This window comes from Heloderma suspectum, chromosome 6, assembly GCF_057233095.1.
Source record: "Heloderma suspectum isolate Gila_16-S chromosome 6, 16-S_ref, whole genome shotgun sequence".
Taxonomy (NCBI): Eukaryota; Metazoa; Chordata; class Lepidosauria; order Squamata; family Helodermatidae; genus Heloderma; species Heloderma suspectum.
In genome coordinates, this window is record NC_139463.1 from 67,230,649 (window position 1) to 67,250,576 (window position 19,928).

General features: G+C 48.3%; 1 protein-coding gene across 6 annotated transcripts in view; it reads left to right on the forward strand.

The window, feature by feature from the left end:
* Nucleotides 1–17,601, forward strand: part of KAT2A (lysine acetyltransferase 2A) — a 51,529-nt gene extending 33,928 nt beyond the window's left edge. Inside the window, exons 12-19 of one of the 6 annotated variants that reach the window (XR_014783822.1) lie at nt 1,681–1,791; nt 2,856–2,999; nt 7,853–7,967; nt 8,989–9,065; nt 10,022–10,058; nt 10,639–10,702; nt 11,158–11,242; nt 12,160–17,601. Coding sequence is in view for 4 of the 6 variants with exons in the window: in XM_084804704.1 (XP_084660830.1) it covers nt 1,681–1,791; nt 2,856–2,999; nt 7,853–7,967; nt 10,022–10,058; nt 10,639–10,702; nt 11,158–11,242; nt 12,160–12,353 (750 nt within the window). In the remaining 2 variants the exon portion in view is untranslated. Of the gene's footprint in view, nt 1–1,680; nt 1,792–2,855; nt 3,000–7,852; nt 7,968–8,923; nt 9,066–9,781; nt 10,059–10,638; nt 10,703–11,157; nt 11,243–11,352; nt 11,826–12,159 lie in introns of those variants that run through there. The other 5 variants (XM_084804701.1, XM_084804704.1, XM_084804702.1 and 2 more) reach the window with 5 other exon arrangements.
* Nucleotides 17,602–19,928: the final 2,327 nt, after the last annotated feature.

The window sequence follows — 19,928 nt, forward strand, 5'->3', positions numbered from 1 at the left end:
TGGCCAACTCAGGCCCAGGGAAAACCTCTGCGGAGGAGAAGGGGGAGTTTGATCCCTCAGCACACCTCTCCTACAGTAGACCTGGGGCAGCCTGAGGGGTCCTATAGCAGGGTTGAGGTCCCCCAAACCTCCTTCAACCCCATTCAGAGCCCAGCTGGAGTTCCAGACTCTCCGCCCCCGGCTCGCCAGAGCACCAGCAGTGACGGACCAGGTGAGAGGCTCAGAGCTGCCATCGGAGCACCCACCTAGCAGCCAGAAGACCCTTTCCCTCAGGGTATATTCATGAGGAAGGGTCTACTCAGGAGGAGGGGTCTACCCATGAGGAGGAAGACCCAACTGCAACTGGGGAACCAGGGACAGCCAGCAAATAAGCTCTCAGTCTTCTCCAGACCCCTGTTGAGTTGACAGCTCCCAGAGAGCTATTTTGCTGCAGTTATGGGCTCAGAACAGCCGAAGGGCTGAAACCGGGAGGAAATTGTGCTGGGAGGATATGTGACCTCTTGCAAAGGAAAAGAGCAGGCCGGATATCAAGAGACGGAATTCCAGTGACGGAGAGCCACGGAAGAGAGAGGATGCAGCCAAGGAATGGAAGATGGAGTGTACCAGTAAACAGATAGGGCCAGTGCGATTGATGGAGAAGAATCAGTGTAGCGGTGAGAGTGTTGGACTGGAAGCCGGGAGATCCGGGTTCTAGTTCCCACCTGGCCATGGAAGCTCGCTGGGTGACTTAGGGCCAGTCACAGACTCTCAGCCCAACCCACCTCACAGGGTTGTAGTTGTGAGGATAAAACGGAGAGGAGGAGGGCAACGTAAGCCGCCTTGGGTTCCTTGCAAGAGGAAAAAAGGCAGGATGTAAATGCAATCAATCAATCAATCAATCAATAAGATGTGTATGAAGACTAAGAAGAGAAGTGGAAGAATAGCAGGAGGAGGAGGAGCATGGGAGTGGAGACACTTAGAAGTAAAAACAAGAGCTTGAGGAAAGCAGGAGACACAGAAGTGAATGTTAAAAGAATCGAGAAACCATTACAGTAGTTATGTGAGAGAGAAATGCCTGTCTGAGGAGCTTTAGTAACTTCAGATGAGAGAGTCAAATTATCTTTTTTTGCAAAAGACTACATGTGGCGCAGATTGGTTTTTTATGAGGGGGGTAGGAGTGTGGAGAAAAGCAAAGAAAGGAATTGAAGGTTATACCAAGGTATAACCTTTTTCAGTCTTGGAAATGGAAAAGCAGTCGAGTTAGGAAGCACTTACTTGGGAGTAGGCCCCATTTAGCTCAGTGGGGCGTTCTTATTAGCAGATGTGTGAAGGATTGCACTGGCACCCATCTGCTTCTCGAAACAGACAAGTAAAAGATTGCTTACAAAGACAGAATTCCTTAAGGACAATTCACTGTCACATCTGGGACTGACTTTGGACTCCTCTGGGCATCCTTTGAGAGAGGTGTCTCATTTGTATCTCACATCTTCCACCTCCACTTTAAAACAAAAGTAATTATTATTCATCTAATTGACATTAATTACCTCAGAATATCTATTGATCCTTAATTTGCCTCAGAATTAATTTTAAATTGATATACTTTGGTTAACACATAGTAACATTCCACATTTTCCTGCATGAGTCCTGAGTCGTTGGACTTTTCCCACAATCATTTTTCCTCCTCCTCTTCTCTTCCTGAAGGGCTATGGGACCCACCTGATGAATCACCTGAAGGAGTACCACATCAAACACAGCATCCTCTACTTCCTCACCTATGCTGACGAATATGCCATTGGCTACTTCAAGAAGCAGGTACTTCTACAGTGTCACTGCTGACAATGATTTAGAACTGGCTTTGTGCTGAGCTGTGTGCTGTTTAGGGAACCAGATCGAAAATGTGGGTGGGCCTGGCTCCCTGCCCAGAGCCTGGAGGGGGGTCTTCCTAGGGCCACATTCACACATCACACCAAACCGTAGTTTAGCTTGACTTGTGCAAGCGGGAACAAGCTCCAAGATGTGCCACTCCAGCAGTGACTTTTACCATTCTCCACATTGGAGACAGCATGTGTAAACTCATATTTTTTTTATTTTTTATATATATATATATATATATATATATATATTTATATTTATATTTATATTTATATTAATTTCATTTCATTTCTATACCGCCCAGTAGCCGAAGCTCTCTGGGCGGTTCACAACAAGTCACAAAATCACAGATACAAGACAATAAAATACAGCATAAAATGTCAATATACAAAATTTAAAACAATTTAAACAGTTAAAAACAATGTCAGTAAAATACTAGACCTGTTAAAGACAGCTGACATAAATGCCCCATCCTGTGCCATTAAATGCCTGGGAGTAGAGGGCAGTCTTAACCTGGTGCCGAAAAGATGACCGTGTTGGCTCCAGGCGGTCCTCAGTGGAGAGCTCATCCAGCAGTTGGGGGGCCACCACTGAGAAGGCCCTCTCTCTTGTTGCCACTTTCTGAGCCTCTCTTGGAGGTGGCCCTCAGAGGAAGGCCTCAGCCATTGCTCATAGTGTCTGGGTAGGTTCAGCTTGGGAGACCTGAAAAATTGCAGATCACTTGCGCAAGAGACTTTCTCAACAGAGAAGAGGATGAGGCAGCAGCTGTTTGGCACAGAGTCAACTCTGCGTGCTCAAGCCTTGCTTTGGGTTGGCATACTTCCCTTCCCCCCCCTTCTAATAAGGACTAGCTACTTCAGTGTGATGGGGTGAGTGAGGAGGAGTTGGTTCAAAGCCTTGAGAAAGGGCACCATCTCACCGCATGAGTGGCTTATGTTTCTCATTGCTAAGTCATGATTTGCTGGTCCTGGAGAATGAATGGGCTTTTCCTCTCCGGCCTCCAGGGTTTCTCGAAAGACATCAAGGTCCCCAAGAGCCGGTACCTTGGCTACATCAAGGACTACGAGGGAGCCACCTTGATGGAGTGCGAGCTGAATCCCCGGATTCCCTACACAGAGCTCTCGCATATCATCAAGAAGCAGAAGGAGGTGAGGGCTGGGTGCGAAAGAGGAGGGAAGATGGAACTGCGCCTCCCTTGTCAGTGGCTCTTGGGTCAGCCATATTTTGGCCATATTTTTGGTGAATCAACTTAGTAACTCACACCATCTTGAAGTTGCAGAGTGAGTAGCCATGGGGCATATGCAGAACTGGTGTCCAGTACAGAATTTCAGCAACCTGAGAAACCCACCTTCAGTTCTAGCCTTTCGCCTGTTGTTGGGTCCCTGGAAATACAGGTGTTCGTTAGCCATGTGGCATATGCCCTGGTTCAGAGATTCTCTCAAACTATATTGTCAGGATGTTGGCAACCGCTGATCACTTGTCTACTGTGTATACAGTCAGATTTTTCTTCCAACCAGATACCATCTAGAGCCAGTTCAGTACTTCATTCTGATATGGGTAATACAGAATTCTAGTTCTTAAGAAACACTCTCTCAGACAAGATTTGTCTTTTATTACAAAGTATTAGCATAACAGTACTAAATACAAGAGCTTATGCACGCATACATTTAGACACACGAAACATCTAGCATTCTTAGACAAGGCTTCTAAGCAGAGTCAAGTACATTTGCTAGTTCTCAGTGATAATCAATATCAAGCTTACCAGGTTGATTCTACCGGTAACACACTGGGGAAAGCTGATCCTAAAGGATAGCTTCCACTGTTGCATGTTCAGAGTCTCCTTTATGCACTTTTTGGATGCTGTAAAATATGTCCAAACTATTTCTAGCACGGTTGATATTTCTTATCCAAGAATTCCAAAGATAACCTTTCTCCTCTAAATCTTTATATGTCTAAATAAGAGTATCGAATTTTGACATTTCTTACCGAGATTAATGTGCATACCAACATACTTATCTAAACATTTTAGCTTTTTCTGACATGTTACAGGTGTGTTTTTGACACAAATGTATTTACTTGACTTCATCCTGTCTTGTGAGCTTGTTTTCTTAGCTATTTACCAACTCCAGTGAGGCCCCTCGGTCACTTAGCTGATGGCCCATCTGACCTAATGACCTTACGAGACTCTATGGAGTGAAAGTCATCACCCTAAATTTAATATTGACACTTCTTTATCCTGATTCCTTTCTAAACAGTAAAAGGATCTAACGATTTATTTCTAATGGCCTGGTACAATTGTCTCTCATCTGGCAAACCTCAGAGCTAACACATTTTAATTACTCTTGGGTGAGAAGTCCATACTGGGTGATGCTAGGCATTGGAATCCCATTTTTAATTCCAGAATTCTCTTGGAGGCATTTGATTATAGAATTTCCTAATCGAGCAGCAGAGGAAAGATCATGCAAATATGACAGATATGCTTGATCTGCCACAACCATCCCTGAGTTGAGTGACCTACTTGCAGCCTCCCTCAACCTGGTGCCCTCCAACTGGGTGGGACTACAAACTCCCATCATCCCCAGCTAGCAGGGCCTTGGAGTTTGTGGTCCAACCCATCTGGAGGGCGCCAGGTCGGGGGAGGCTGCATTAGGGTCTCTTCTAGCTCCAGTTCAACAGCAAACCCCCCAACACGGACAATATCCACACTGCGGCGTTTCTGAAAGGGGACCTGGCTCCCTCTCTGGAAGAAAGGCCTCCCCTTCCCAATGCTGCCAGGACAATCGACTGGATGTGTTGTTGGGGATGAGGGGCAGTGTCCCAACCTGGGAGCTGAACGGAAGCTTTGTCCCCTGAGCTGCCTTTAAAACAGCATCTCTCCCGGGCCCTGAGCAGCAGCATCAACGCTTTTCCTTCCTTAACCCATTACTGCATAACTGATCACTGGCCTTCCTGCTCATTCTCACATTTCTTCAGATAGCGCTCTTCAAGTATTTGAAAGGCTGTCATAGAGAGGAAGGCCGGGATCTCTTCTCGATCATCCCAGAGTGCAAGATACAGAATTTATTTATTTAGTTAGTTAGTTTCTTAATTGCCCATCTGGCCGATCGCCCGGCCACTCTGGGTGATATACAACAGTACAATTTAAAACAGTAAAATTATACATTAAAACATTATTTAAAAATACCCTAACCCACCCCAAATGCCTGCCTGAACAACCAAGTTTTCAGTGCGTGGTGGAAGCTTATTAAAGAGGGGACATGGCGAAGTTCCGTAGGGAGGGAGTTCCACAGAGTGGGTGCCACCACAGAGAAGGCCCTCTCCCTCGTCCTCACCAGCCTAGCTGTCCTGGCTGATGGGACAGAGAGAAGGCCGTCCGAGGCTGATCTTGTTGAGCAGAGGCGCTCCTTAAGATAGGCTGGGCTGGAACCATATAGGGTTTGAAAGGTCAAAACCAACACCTTGAATTTGGCCCGGAAAACAACTGGTAACCAGTGCAGCTCCTTCAGCACCGGAGTGATGTGATCACGCTGGCGGCTGCCTTTAATCAGGCGAGCTGCCGTGTTCTGCACCAGCTGCAGTTTCCAAACCATGAGCAGGAAACCAGATTCCGGCTGAACATCAGGAAAAACTTCCTGACTGTTAGAGCAATGCGACACTGGAACCGATGACCTAGGGAGGTGGTGGGCTCTCCCACACTGGAGGCATTCAAGATGAAGCTGAACAGCCACTTGTCAGGGATGCTCTGACTTGGATTCCTGCACTGAGCAGGGGGTTGGACTCAATGGTCTTGGGGGCCCCTTCCAACCCTACTGTTCTATGATTCCCACCACCAGAATTTTGGGGTGATCTCTGTACCACTTCAGCCTGTGTGTGGAAGCTCGCGCTACTGAACGCTCTTCCGTGCAAAAGCATTCTTTGCACACGGAAAACTAGAATGTCACGCTGAAGGTGGGTTAGACTCCTTGGTCCTGATATGCTAATTTTCTGTGTGTGGGGATCTGTTTGTTTGTTTCATTTCTGTGCCACCCAGTAGCCGAAGCTCTCTTGTTTATGTCCCCCCACACACACACCCAGTATGGAACAGCAGGCTCCTCCGGCGGGCTGAAGCACCATAGCCCAGACACAGGCTTGCCATCTTCGGGTTGAGCGTCGCAGTCCTTGAACCTTCGGTGGAAGGGTGGTCCACCCAGTTCTGGTCCTTGTGGCTTTTCTCTACGCCAGGGCCAGGGAGCCTGTGGCCCTCCAGGTTTTGTTGTATTCCAACTCCCATCAGCCCCAGCCAGCATGGCCCGTGGTCAGGAATGATGGAAGTTGTGGTCCACATGTTCCCCACCTCTGCTCTGTGCAATGAGGCGCCTAGAATTCAACCTCTTCCCTCAGTTCTGCCTCACCCCGCCATCCTTTCCCCATCTCCTTGGCTCTACTAGCCCAGCTTACATCATAGAATCATCGAATAGTAGGGTTGGAAGGGGCCTACAAGGCCATCGAGTCCAACCCCCTGCTCAATGCAGGAATCCAAGTCAGAGCATCCCTGACAGATGGCTGTCCAGCCTTCCCTTGAACGCCTCCAGTGTGGGAGAGCCCACCACCTCCCCAGGTAAACGGTTCCCTTCTCGTATTGCTCTAACAGTCAGGAAGTTTCTCCTGAGGTTCAGCCGGAATCTGGCTTCCTGTAACTTGAGCCCATGATTCCATGTCCTGCACTCTGGGATGATCGAGAAGAGAACCTGGCCTTCCTCTCTGTGACAACCTTTCAAGGACTTGAAGAGCACCATCCTATCTCCCCTCAGTCTTCTCTTCTCAAGGCTAAACATGCCCAGTTCTTTCAGTCTCTCCTTGTAGGGCTTTGTTTCCAGTCCCCTGATCATCTTTGTTGCCCTCCTCTGAACCCTCTCCAGTTTGTCTGCATCCTTCTTAAAGTGTGATGCCCAGAACTGGACACAGCACTCCAGATGAGGCTTAACCAGTGCTGAGTAGAGGGGAACTAGTACTTCCCGGAATTTGGAAGCTATGCTTCTTTTAATGCAGCCCAAAATAGCATTTGCCTTTTTTGCAGCCACATCACATTGTTGGCTCATCTTTCCACCCCACCCCCTCAGGACTACTGCCTTGGAACTAGGGGTGGTGGAACAGCCTCCCACCCCCTGCCCCCCCATGGATTCCACCCTGGGACAAAGCTTACCTGGGGTGGATGTTCCGGCGGCTGGTCTTTTGACCGGCGGCACCAGCGGCTGCGATTTGCATCTGCTGTTTGCCGTGATAGGCTACGTAAATACTTACGTAGCTTATCACAGCAAGCAAAAAAAAAAACAGCGTACGCAAATGGCGGCGGCTACAGCAGCCGCCATTTGCGTTCCCTTTTTTTCGCTGTTTTAGCCTACGTAAATATTTATGTAAGCTATTATGGCGAAAAAAGGGGGAAAGGAAATAGAGTAGTGGGTGCTATTTGCGTTCCTTTTTTTCGCGGTAATAGCTTACTATTTATATTTACTACATAAATATTTATGTAGGCTGAAACGGTGAAAAATAGGGAACGCAAATGGCAGCCACCATAGCTGCCAACATTTGCGTACGCTGTTTTTTGTCTGTGTTTTTGGCCTGCCATGATAGGCTATGTAAATACTTACATAGCCTATCACGGCAGCCTGGCTGGACACAAATGGTGGCCGCTATGGCGGCCGCCATTTGCGTCCGCAGCAGCCCGTCCGCAGCCGGAACTCCAGCTGCGGACGGCCCTGGCTGGCTGCTCTGCGGAGCCGCTGTGGAGCGGAGCCAGTCGGGCAGGATTCTGGGGGTAGGACCGGATCACCTCCCCCTCCGTCGAGGATTCCGGGGGGAGGGACGGTGAATCACATCTGCAAAAAGGTAAGTGACTTTCGTACATCCCTACTTGGAACTGACGCCCTGCCCTGCCCTGATCCTGCAGGGGTGCTCTGGGCATGTTGACATTCCAAGGCTGCACCAGTTGCTTTTCTCTTTCTTTCTTTGTTTCTTTCTACAGATCATCAAGAAGCTGATAGAGAGGAAGCAGGCCCAGATCCGCAAAGTCTACCCTGGCCTCACTTGCTTCAAGGAGGGTGTTCGGCATATCCCAATCGAAAGCATTCCAGGCATTCGTGAGTCTAGCAGAGCGAAGCTGGGCAGCCTTTGGGGATGTTTGATGTTCGGGGAGTGGGCATGGCGTGGGGAGACACAGCAAGTAGAAGTACTAGTTCCCCTCGATTCAGCACTGGTTAGACCTCATCTGGAGTACTGTGTCCAGTTCTGGGCACCACACTTTAAGAAGGATGCAGACAGACTGGAGAGGGTTCAGAGGAGGGCAACGAAGATGATCAGGGAACTGGGAACAAAGCCCTACGAGGAGAGACTGAAAGAACTGGGCATGTTTAGCCTTGAGAAGAGAAGACTTGGGGGAGATAGGATGGCACTCTTCAAGGACTTGAAAGGTTGTCACAGGGAGGAAGGCCAGGATCTCTTCTTGATCATCCCAGAGTGCAGGACACGGAATCATGGGCTCAAGTTCCAGGAAGCCAGATTCCAGCTGAACATCAGGAAAAACTTCCTGACTGTTAGAGCAATACGATAATGGAACCAATGACCTAAGGAGGTGGTGGGCTCTCTCACTCTGGAGGCATTCAAGATGAGGCTGGAGAGCCATCTGTCAGGGATGCTCTGACTTGGATTCCTGCATTGAGCAGGGGGTTGGACTCGATGGCCTTGTAGGCCCCTTCCAACCCTACTGTTCTATGATTCTAAACAGTAGTAGGGTTTTCAGCCACAGGTTGGAAGAAAGCTCTTGCCGGATCGTGGCTGTGCCTCCTTCTCCCCTTCCCTCCCCTTCACTTCTTTGGGGTGCTAGGGACTCATTGTTGGAGGGGCCTGGAGCTTGGAAAGGCTTGGAGATTCCTTAGATGCAAGAATCCGAGTCAAATCATCCCTGACAGATGGCTGTCCAGTGTCATCTTGAACGCCTCCAGTGTGGGAGAGCCCACCACCTCCCTAGGTCATTGAAACTAGGGGCAGGTCTGGCTCCAGATCTCTGCCGGCCCCCCACGTCTGCCCTCTCTCCTAGGATGGCAGCATGCTCACCTATTCTACAGCAGTCCCTCTCGCTTCCTCCTCACCTCTCCCCTCCAGAGAAGCAGGCCGAGGAGGTGTGTGTTGAGGCGTGGGGGCAACCAGAGCCAGGCGGCATTTCTACCCTCTGCGCGCAGGTGAGAGCTCCACATATTGCGGGCGCATTTTGTTCCTGCTCAACGTTTGGCTGATGAGCCAGCATTGAAAGTGGGATGGGGTTTCTCCCCGAGCAACATTGACTAGGGATGTTGGGGAATTTGCAGTGAGTGTCACCTTCAAGAGCAAATTGGTATGGGGGGTGCAGGTATTGTCAGTGGGAAAACCACACAGGAAGGAAAGGGTTCGCTCCTCCACCCCTCCATTTGCCACAGTCACAAAATAGATCTTCCCTCCCCAGGTGCTATTTCTACAAGAAAACCCTGGGGATAGATGTATTTATTTATACTTATGGCACAAACGAACCTACTGCTTTGTAAAAGGATACAAAGTGGTGAACAGCTGGCTATAAAAGACAAAGAAATAACGACGCCGACGTTGTAAACATATTGTCTGTTCCAGGTCTTAGTCGCTTTATTCCGGCCTTCCTCAACCTGGTGCCTTCGAGAGGTGTTGGACTACAATTCCCAGCATTTCCAGCCAGCATGGCTGGCTGGGGGATGCTGGGAATTGCAGTCCAACACCTCTCCAGGGCACACAGTTGGAGAAGGATGCTTTTTTCTTTCTCAGTGGTGGTATCCTGGAATGAGTTACTCTGCTCCCTTGCGCCCACAGGTTGGGCCTTTTCAAATCAGGTTTAGAATTTTCATGCCTGCCTCTTGGAGGAGTAACTGCACTCTTTCTGTTTCTTCCACAGGGCTGGCCTTGCCATTAGGGAGAGTGAGGCAGTTGCCTCAGGTTTTGGGTGTCATGGAAGGATAGCAAATGGTCATTATTGCTTTTCTTTTTACTCCCAGGGAGAGGGGCTTGTGGGATTTTCCGCCTCAGATGCCAAAAATGACTTGGCCTGCCTTTTAAAAAAAAGCACAACAAATTAGCACCAGCACTTTGAGAACTTTTTCTTTGGGGATAACGTGTGACTCTTCCTCTCTTCCAGGGGAAACAGGATGGAAGCCACTGGGGAAGGAAAAAGGGTAAGCAGCATGTGGCATTTCATGTACTTCTTTCCCTCTCTGCAACCCCTCCTCCTCCTCCCAAGATCTTTACTTCCCTTTCAGAACAATTATGAAGCTTACTGACAATGCAGGCAGAGGCCTTTGAATACCCCAAAGCACAGTAAAAAATACTGTTTATATTGTTGCTTAAGGGGTTGATGAAATAGGATAGAAGACCCCAAAGAAAGAGGGTCCACTGTTCGAGGAGGACAAGCCCATTCTGAGTCTCCTTCAAAGGGCCAACTGTTCATTAAACGACTCTGGCCTGGTGCACTTTGGGAAGTCTAACATCTCTTAGCTTTCCCCTTCTAACTTTCCCAAGGACATCATCTCCCTTCTTGTGACCCAGCTGCTTTTGGGGTCTTAATAGGCTGTGCTGTGGATTTAAGAAGGAAACTGGCAATAAATCCCGCCCCCCAAAGAAAAAGTTCTTGAGATTTAATTGGACATGTATGGAAATGCAGCCAAACATCGCAAGTCTTCATGTAAATGGGCAGCGACAAGGTTGGCAAGCCCTCTCATGGCGGCTGATGGGGTGGAATTTGATTTTCTCTTCCAGGAAGGAGCTCAAGGATCCGGACCAGTTATATACCACCTTGAAAAATCTCCTTGCACAAATCAAGGTGACTTGACTCGGTGATATTTGTTTAGCACACTCACACATTAAAAAAATTATTACAGCTGGATAAATGGGAGAACTTCTCCAAAGTGGATAAAAAGCCAGTAACTGCGGGGGTGGGGGGCTGTATCCAAACAGAGGGAGTAAAACAATAAATTTATTAGGACCAACTTAAGATATGCAATATGGTATGCAGTTACACAGAACTCTTCCTCAGGCTGGATGTTAAAACAAAAACATTTAGAAGGATTACCAATATATTTCTTATTGAGCAACTGCCCTCTCAGAAAGTTCATTCTCCTTTTATATTTTTTGTTAACATCCAGCCAGAGAAAGAGTTCGGTGTAACTCAAAAGCCTGCACACCTCTGTCTGGCTTGGTTGGTCCTAATAAAGGTATTGTTTTACTCTCTATTTAGAGAGCTACCAGCTAATACGCTGTCTTTCTCTCACCTGCCAGACCCACCCCAGCGCCTGGCCGTTCATGGAACCAGTGAAGAAATCCGAAGCTCCTGACTACTACGAGATCATCCGCTTTCCCATCGGTAGGTAGCAGGATCTGGGCCTTGCCTGGAGGACTGATCAACTTTTCTAGACTAAGAGGGAGGTAAGCTGGGACTCAGTGCAGCTGATGCGAAAATATTTTTTGTTACAGATGCCTGAATTCATGCAGATTGGTTTCCTTTAGAATCACAATCCTTCCACAGAGCCAGGGCATGTAGGTTTCGGTGTCCTAGCCAGAGTACCCATCAGATTCCTTGTCTTTTAACACCTTGTCTTTTAAGGGCAAAGAGGGGGTTTCTAGCTTTCCTGAGTGCAGAGATGAGCTTAGAAAGGTGAAGACGGTGTCATCTTTGGCACTTCAGGCTGTGTTCACATGAACCGAAGCAAACAGCCACAACGGTCCTAAAAGAGAATCTTTTCCCCCCAAAAAAACAATAATGTATTTCTTGATTTCCTTAAAAGTTTATTATTTATTACAGTTTATTACAGTTTATTACAGGCGAGGTGTGTTTTTTTTTAAAGGCAGAAGCTGTGTAAACACAGTGAGAACAGTGGTGGTGGTTCAAACTTTGAATATAAATGCCTGGCTGTTAAAAAAAAAAAAAAAAAGCTTACAAAACACAATAGGAGCTCCTGAAATACCTTAATACCAGCCCTAAAGCAAATCCAAAGAGTATTAAAAATGAAGCTATAAACTAGCCTTCCCCAACCGGGTACTCTCCAGTCATGCTAGACCACAACTACCAGCATCCCCAGCCAATCAGCATGAGAGAAATAATTATTACTTTGGGTTTATGTCTCTCCCCACCTCCCCTGGCTATTTCTCACTTAAGCCATTCCCCATTCCTGTCAAGGAGGAACAGAGTTTGGAGTGAACCATAGAGCCCACCCTTTTTGGGATTGGGGGGGCAACTGCCCACACAAGCGACCTTGTCTCTCCCACCCCCTCACCCTGCAGACCTCAAGACGATGACGGAGCGGCTCAAGAACCGCTACTACGTCACCAAGAAGCTGTTCATCGCCGACTTGCAGCGCATCATCACCAACTGCCGTGAATACAACCCGCCGGAGAGTGACTACTGCAAGTGCGGCAACACTCTGGAGAAGTTCTTCTACTTCAAGCTCAAGGAAGGGGGGCTCATTGACAAGTAGGAGCGGCCGCCAACCGTGTGGGAATGTTCGCCTCCATCCCTGCCATCTTGTTGGAAGCTCTTCTGGCTTGTGAACGGCTGGACCTTTTTCCTGGCTGCTTTGTGCCGCGTCTCATGCACAAACCAGATGTGGTTGGCTGGATGTAAGGGGTTTCCCCTTTCATGATTGGGGTGGGGGGAGAAGGGGGAATCCACGCACAGATGATCATCTCTGTACCCTACACTCCCTTTAATGGCCTGTGACCTGTTCTCAGCCATGTTAATTTCTGAGCCTTTTCACTCCGTCCATTGGGTCTTCCTTTCCAGAAGGGAGTAACTGGGAGAGCTTTGGAAGATGGCTTTCTCCCCTTCTTGCCAAAAAGGGTTCAGAATCATCACGCAAGCGTCTGAGATCTAAGAAGGGACATGCTGCACCTTCTCACCCACCCCAGTTTCCCTTTTGTGTCTGTGGGTCTCCTGTAGTTCCATGCTGCCTGGCCTCTGGAGAGTTTCATCTGCTTTCATGCCATCCTTGCTTTGAGGTTCAGCCATTCCTTCATGACATGTGAATGTAGAAAAGGAGCAGTTCTGGGGCAGAAGAGGACCAAGAGGGTGGGGAATTATACAGGCTAAAGGAATAGGGAGTTTTCCCTCCCTCCCAAGAGCTTTTGCTGGGACCATATCTGAAGCCCTTCCTTCCTTTTGGGCAGCTCACAGGTGTCCACTAGCTCACCTGAATAAGTTTTCCTTTCCCGCAGAGGGTAGGAGCCTCTGAACCTTGAGGCTTAAATCTCAGTGGGCCACGAGAGGCAGGTAAGCCAGTAATCAACCAAGGTGGGGGACGGGGGAGCAAAAACTCGTATTGCCCTTTAAAACAACAACTTTGCCCTACTCACTAGGCCGATCCAGCTCTTTGCCATCACAAAATCCACCAACAGCCTAGTGCCCAATCGAAAGTTAACTCAGTGCTAAAGAATGGTTGCGGTATGTTCAAGGCTGCTTCCCCACAAGTTTGTGCCTCCCCTCCCACCCCGGACATTCCTGCCTGGCTGCCTGTCCTCTCCCCAGACTCCAGTTTATGAACCATTCCGAAATATGTTTTCCCCCTGCACTTATTGGAGCTTGCAGCTCTTTGGTCAGCTACAACCATGACTGATGGTTGTCTACTCTCAGACCTCTCCCCCCCCCCCCCCCCGCTTCTCTCCAAACTAGCCAGGCCTCTCCTTTCAGCTTTGGTGCTGCCTCTGACCATGTCAGTGGTGTTGGTGATTGTATCTCTCCTCTCCCCACCCCACCCTCTGACATGCACTTCGCTGCACATACATCTGTGAGAGTCTGCTGTATTGGTTATTTCTCATGCCTTGATTTAGGGGGATTAGGAGAGATTTTATTTTATTTTTTCATATGGGGCGGCTGGTTTTGCTGCTAACCAGATACTTTAAAATGATGCTAGATGCTGTCCGATAGAGGACAGTAAGCTGCCGTGTGGCCAGAGACATGCACCCTGGTTGCTCGCCTGAAATTCCTGTAAATTTGGGGGTGGTTGATATATGTGCCACCGTGTGGTGACACAGAGATATAACCACCAATTGTTTTCCCATTGAAAAAGCAACGGTCCCTTATCTCTGGTGGTTTTATCTCTTGCTCTTTTATTTTGGGGTGGGGAAAAGGTAAGTTTATGGAAAGATGAACTCCATAGGAATTCCAGTCCTCGTGGCCAGAATTCCCTGCATAGTGGGGTGGGGAAAATAAATGTGTGAAGTTCCCTAGATGTAGCCTTCCCCGCCCTGTTGTCCTCCAGATTTGGCCATGCTGTCTGAGGCTGATAGGAGTTGAAGTCCAAAACATCTGGAGGGCACCAGGCTCGGGAAGACTACCCTAGAAGGGTAATGTAAATTTACTGGTGGCCTCTATTTAATGGGGCATGTGGGCGCCCCACCATGTCTTTTCTCCTCTTCCTTCTAGCACTGCCTGAAATCACTTGGGCGATCTGGGAGAGTGATGGGGGGGGGGGTCTTGCTCCTGAGCTGCTTCTTTCTTTCTTGATTCAAGTGATCCATTCAGTAAATGTGGAGAGGAGAAACAGAAAAAGTGGGTTGGTGAGGTGGGAGGCCTAGTAGCCCCCATTGGCTGGGTTCACACAACACAACGAGCCAGAGTACAGGTTGAGTGTGGGTTGTTGTTGAACCATGGGTTGCTGTTGAATTGTGGGCAGTTGTGTTGTGTGAATCTGGCCTTGCTAACAAACCATGGTTTGTTGTTGGGTTGTAAATTGTGGGTGGTCTGTGGTTCACTAACCATAGTTTGTTAACACAGCTGGGTTCACACAACACAACAACCCATGATTCAACAACAACCTGCAGTTCAATGACAACATGTACTCAAGCCATACTCTGGCTTGCCGTATTATGTTAACCAGATCATTCAGTTGCCAGTCCCTTTGCTCCCTGTTTGTGGGTAGTCTGTCCAGGTGGACTTCACTGTGTTAAAGTACTTGCTCTGGAAGTCCTAAGTTGCTTGGGGCTGCATGTGTCAAATTAATACCTTGCCAGGGAGTTGTAAGACATAACATCATATTGCTTCCCAAACAGCTGTCAGCGGCCCTCAACACTGAGCGTATTGCATCAGCCACAAAGTCTAAAGAAGTTGCTACGGGAAATAGGTCAATCATTTTCTTCCACCCCATCCCGGTCTCTTCCTCCAACCTTGTGCACACCCATCCCCTCCTCCCCTTTCCTCTCATTATAGGAGAGTTATTTGCCCGCTATGCCTCTGCGGAACCTTATAATAGGGGAGCGGAGAGGGGGAGGGAAGCATTTAAGTGGTGAACCACCTCCTTCTCTTAAGTGACTGTTGCATTACACCCACCACATTTGTGTGCTTAACCTGTATGATTGCAGGGCCTGGCTCGGCCGTACTGGGCCTTCCAATAATGTTGCCATTCCATTTTTTAATAAATAAAAGGAACAAAATAATAAAGAATATGTCTGAGTAGAAAAAGTGTGCTGGCTTCTTTTAGATCCACTATTGCAGAGTTTGTGAAACTATATTAAGGTTTTGGTCTTAGTAAATGTTCTGTGATTCAGTTCACACGATTAAAACAAACCACTGTGGCTTATTTTAATTCCCGGCATGTGCGGGGTGTCGTTTACCTCATTAGCTGCCCCGGCACAACTTGTAATGTCATCCAGACCCAGGCAGCATGGCTTGTGTGAGGGGAAACAATTGTCAAATAACCCATGGCCTGTTGTAGGGTTGTTTGAGGGTTGATTCCTCTTCAAACAAGCCATGCTGCCTGCATTCAGACAACAAGGCAAGTAGTGCCCGGGGGGCTAATTAGGGAAATGGTGCCTGGCAGATGCTGGGGATTAAAACAAGCCGCCATGGCATATTTGATCATGTGAACTGGCCCTATATATTTCAGGAGTTCTGACCCATGGGCAGCAGGTTTGGTTAATTATCCAGCTGATTTATTAAGCAGGTTTTTCCCCATTTATTTATTTGCTCTATTTCATATATTTCATATATTACTGAATACTTTCATATATTACTGAATACTTTCATACTATTTCATATATTACTGAAGTACAGAAAGCAGTCATCAGAGCTATGTGAAGCTGGTACAAAGAAAATCTTGATTCTATTACCTGTATAGATGATGCGAGTTTGCTTATTTTGCATAATTCTATATTTATGGTCATCTTGGGGAGGATTATGCAAGTCATTGAAGCCCTGAATTCCTGGAAATCTTGGTTGATCTCTCTTGCCCACCACCTGTTCTTTCTCAGCTTTTTGACATTCCATTAGCTATTTGCCCGCATAGTCTTTTTAAAAAGCGTGTCCATGGTCATGAGGACTAGAAACCAGGGCCAGCCCAAGACATTTTGCTGCCTGAGGCAAAGAACAAGATGGAGACCCCATTCCACCTACTGAAGCCAACTGGACTGGCAGTTGAATCTTACTCACCTGAGGGCAGCAGATTAGCTTACAGGTGCAGGGCAGGAACACACAGCTCTGTCCTCCTACAGAAGGGAACAGCCAGGAGGCTGCCACTGCTGTCCTCTCCACAGCATCCAGCAATTGCTGCCTGAGGCTGCCCCCACACTCTGCCTAACAGTAGGGCTGGCTCTGCTAGGAACAGAGCACATTTTTGTGTTTTGCTTTAATAAAAGTTGGAATTCGGATGAAGGTGAGTGCTGTGTCCAGTAGCACATTCTGTGTTAAATCGGACACCTTGTTCACAGAAAGTCCCAGGTTCAAGGAAACGCCTCAATTTGAAAACGTAAGCTGCTGCCAGTTGAGGGAGACTGTAACGGGCTAGCGGAATGAATGGGGTTTTCTTTATGTGGTGTACCTGCCTGGGTTCCACCTTTTCCCCAGCCGCCTCCTCAGAAACAGAAACAAACGCCTGCTTTCACTTGGGGACAGCTGTACCCACAGTCCCACAAGTTCAGCCCTTTTACTCTCTCTGGGTTCCAGAGAAACTCAATATGCTCAATTGGTTCTCTCAACTGGCTACAGGAGAAGTAACCAGGAAATAGATATAATAAAGGGAGCGTAACAATTCAACACATGGGAGTCTGTATTTAAACAAAACAAATGCAAATTTATTTAACACAGGAAGAGTTATATGTTACAATTATTCGTTAATGCTTGGTCCTAACTTCGCTGCCTATTCTCCCCCTTTTAAAATCCTGTACACAAACCCCACTAACTAGGGGTTCCACGATCCTCAAAGCCCTATCTGACTGTCAGCTCTCTCCTTTTATAACCTCAGAATCCTCTCTCTGTGTCAGGGGTGTTTCTGAGCGCAGGGAATGGGATAGCAGTTCAGATTCTGAAGGAGAACCATCACACATGGGGGAGGTGTTTTCCCAGGCTAGCCCAGATATGAGTAGGCCTGCTTCTCAGGTTACAAACGTACGGATGGCTGAGCTTGAGGGTCCCTCCTCGCCCCCCCCCCCCCCGTGAGAGGCGAGCAAACAGGAGGTTGACCTAATAGATGCCAGGCGCAGAGCAAAGAGAGAGAAGGCCGGGCGGAAGTTAGATGGTCTACCCGACTGGCCTTGCATGAGAAGCTGCGCTTTGAGGCCTCACGAGAAGAGAGAGATCTCCCCCCATTAAGTCACGCTAGCGAGATCGCCTCCCTCTTCAAACTGCAGGCAACTTTTGTAACTTCCATTTGGATCCCCTGAAGGCATTCCTGGTAGATGGAGAGTTTCTCTGAGAATTGGCTTGGCTTCTGTATGACCCTGTGAAGTAATGGATTAAAAGCTGTAGACGGAAGCCTCTCGTCTGTGTATGTTCGGGCATCGAAGTGAAGTGGAGACTAAGGGAATTGTCACACACACACACACACACACACCATGTGGTCATCCAGGAACAGCTGGATCCTGGAGCACCCCTACGCTGCAAACTGGCTGTTTCAGGGGGCGGGTAACCCCATGCCACACACTGGTTGCGCAACTGTGTCCCGATCACTGGAAGAACCCTCCAACCAATTCCATTTTGGGCTTGCTTGGATTAAGTGTAGTACTTTACAAAGTAACGAGAGAGAGAGAGAGAGAGAGAATAGGACAGGTACCTGAAGGAAGAGCAGCACCTCAGGCGTGGGCATTCTCCCTTGCTGTCTCCACAGCAGTTGAAATTGCCACAATGCCAGCAGCATCAACCTCTAAGCCCCGGGGAGTGGATGTTTGCCATCATCATGGCATTAAGTCACCATCAGTGGCGTAATGGAGCCAGGGCACACAGGGCTATGACACCCAGGGACACTGACTCCTGCTAATTTGCTGCCCCCCTCAGAAATCCCAGTTCCCGCTTAGTTGCAGTCCTCCTCACAGTAGCTGGGGGTGGGGGAGATGAATTTTCTCAGCAACAATATATTCCCTGTTGCAATGCAAAGTATTTAGGGGTGGCTTGGTCTAGCTTTACAAAAGACCTGCTCCTGGTGGAGATGAAAACTGCCAGAACTGGTTTGTTATGGATCAACACAGCTGCCTGGACATTCGATCTCTGTGAGGGCGTGGCTACGGGACTGTCATGATGACCGTCTGTTTCCCACCTCCCAGCTGAGCAGAGCAGAGCAAGCTGCTCCAGCTGGTCCAGGGACTACAGAAGCAGGCAAGCTCCCAGAGAGCGAGCGACCAGAGTGAGCAGACAGGGGGAGCAAACAGGAGTTGGCCAGGGGAGTTGCGGTGATTGAAGAGACAAAGGAGACAGAGGCTAAGAGTGGGACTCTGCTTTTAACCTCTACTGAGTAGAGGAGCAGGCACAGGCTAGTCTAGAACAATCACAAAGCTAGACACAAAAAGGGAAAAGAGGCAATGGAAGGACAGGACTCTCCAGTGATGGTGATCTGCAAGGTGTGTGCAATGTTTGTTTTCTTGTCTGAGAACAACATGGCCTACACCTGCAACAAGTGCAAGTTGATCATGCTGCTGGAAGAAAAAGTAAGTGCACTGGAGCGGCGACTGTCGACCCTCCGGGGAATAAGAGAACACAAAGAGTTCTTGGACAGAATGGGGGAACTACAGCAGCAAAGGGAAGACCAGAAGCTTGAAGAGCAACAGCAAGATGAGGCAGTGGGAAATGCTGAGGTGAAGAAAAATGGAGTAGAGGATACTCCTTGGAAAAGGGTGACAGGAGAAGAAGAACTAGACACCACTCTGCACCAGTGGAAGCAGTGGACCTGTGGAACCGATTCCAGGTACATGCGGATGAGACTGGAGGACAGCCTGCAGAGGAAGAATCACAGGGGAACCTACATGAGAGTGAGCAAGAGGCTGAAGGTCAGTCAAACAGGCAATGAAACCCAGGCCTACAACAACAAGAAGAGAAGAGTGGTAGTAGTGGGGGACTCCTTGCTGCGTAGGATCGAGACCCAGGTATGTCACGAGGACCCGTGGACTCGCCAGGTGTGTTGTCTCCCGGGAGGACGAATTAGAGACGTGACTGAAAGGTTGCTTGCACTCATAAAACCCATTGACAGGTATCCCTTTCTTCTCATCCATGTGGGAACAAATGATACCGCCAAGCGGAGCTTCAAAGAAATCACGTCAGACTTTGAAGCTTTGGGAAGGAAACTCAAGAACTTTGGAGCCCAGATAGTTTTCTCATCCATCCTTCTAGTAGTTAGAAGAGGGATAGAAAGGGAACGAAAAATACTCCGGGTGAATGACTGGCTACGAAGGTGGTGCCGACGAGAGAGATTTGGATTCTGGGACCACGGGCTATACTTCCTGGAAGATGGGCTGCTGGCAAGGGATGGGTTGCACCTCACAAAGGATGGGAAGAATGTGTTTGGCCACAGCATGAAGAACTTCATCAGGAGGGCTTTAAACTGAATCCTATGGGGAAGGGAGATGTAATGTTGGGGGTAACAATGGACGTAGGCGCATGCACTGCAACGGATAGAACAGCTCTGATAGCGCCCAATAATAGTCTTCAGACACATGTAGGAAGAAAGCCAGACTATGAAGCACATGGTCTTCGATGTCTATATACTAATGCCCAGAGTATGGGAAACAAACAGAACGAACTTGAACTCTTAATACAAGAGGGAAATTATGACTTGATCGGTATAACTGAGACTTGG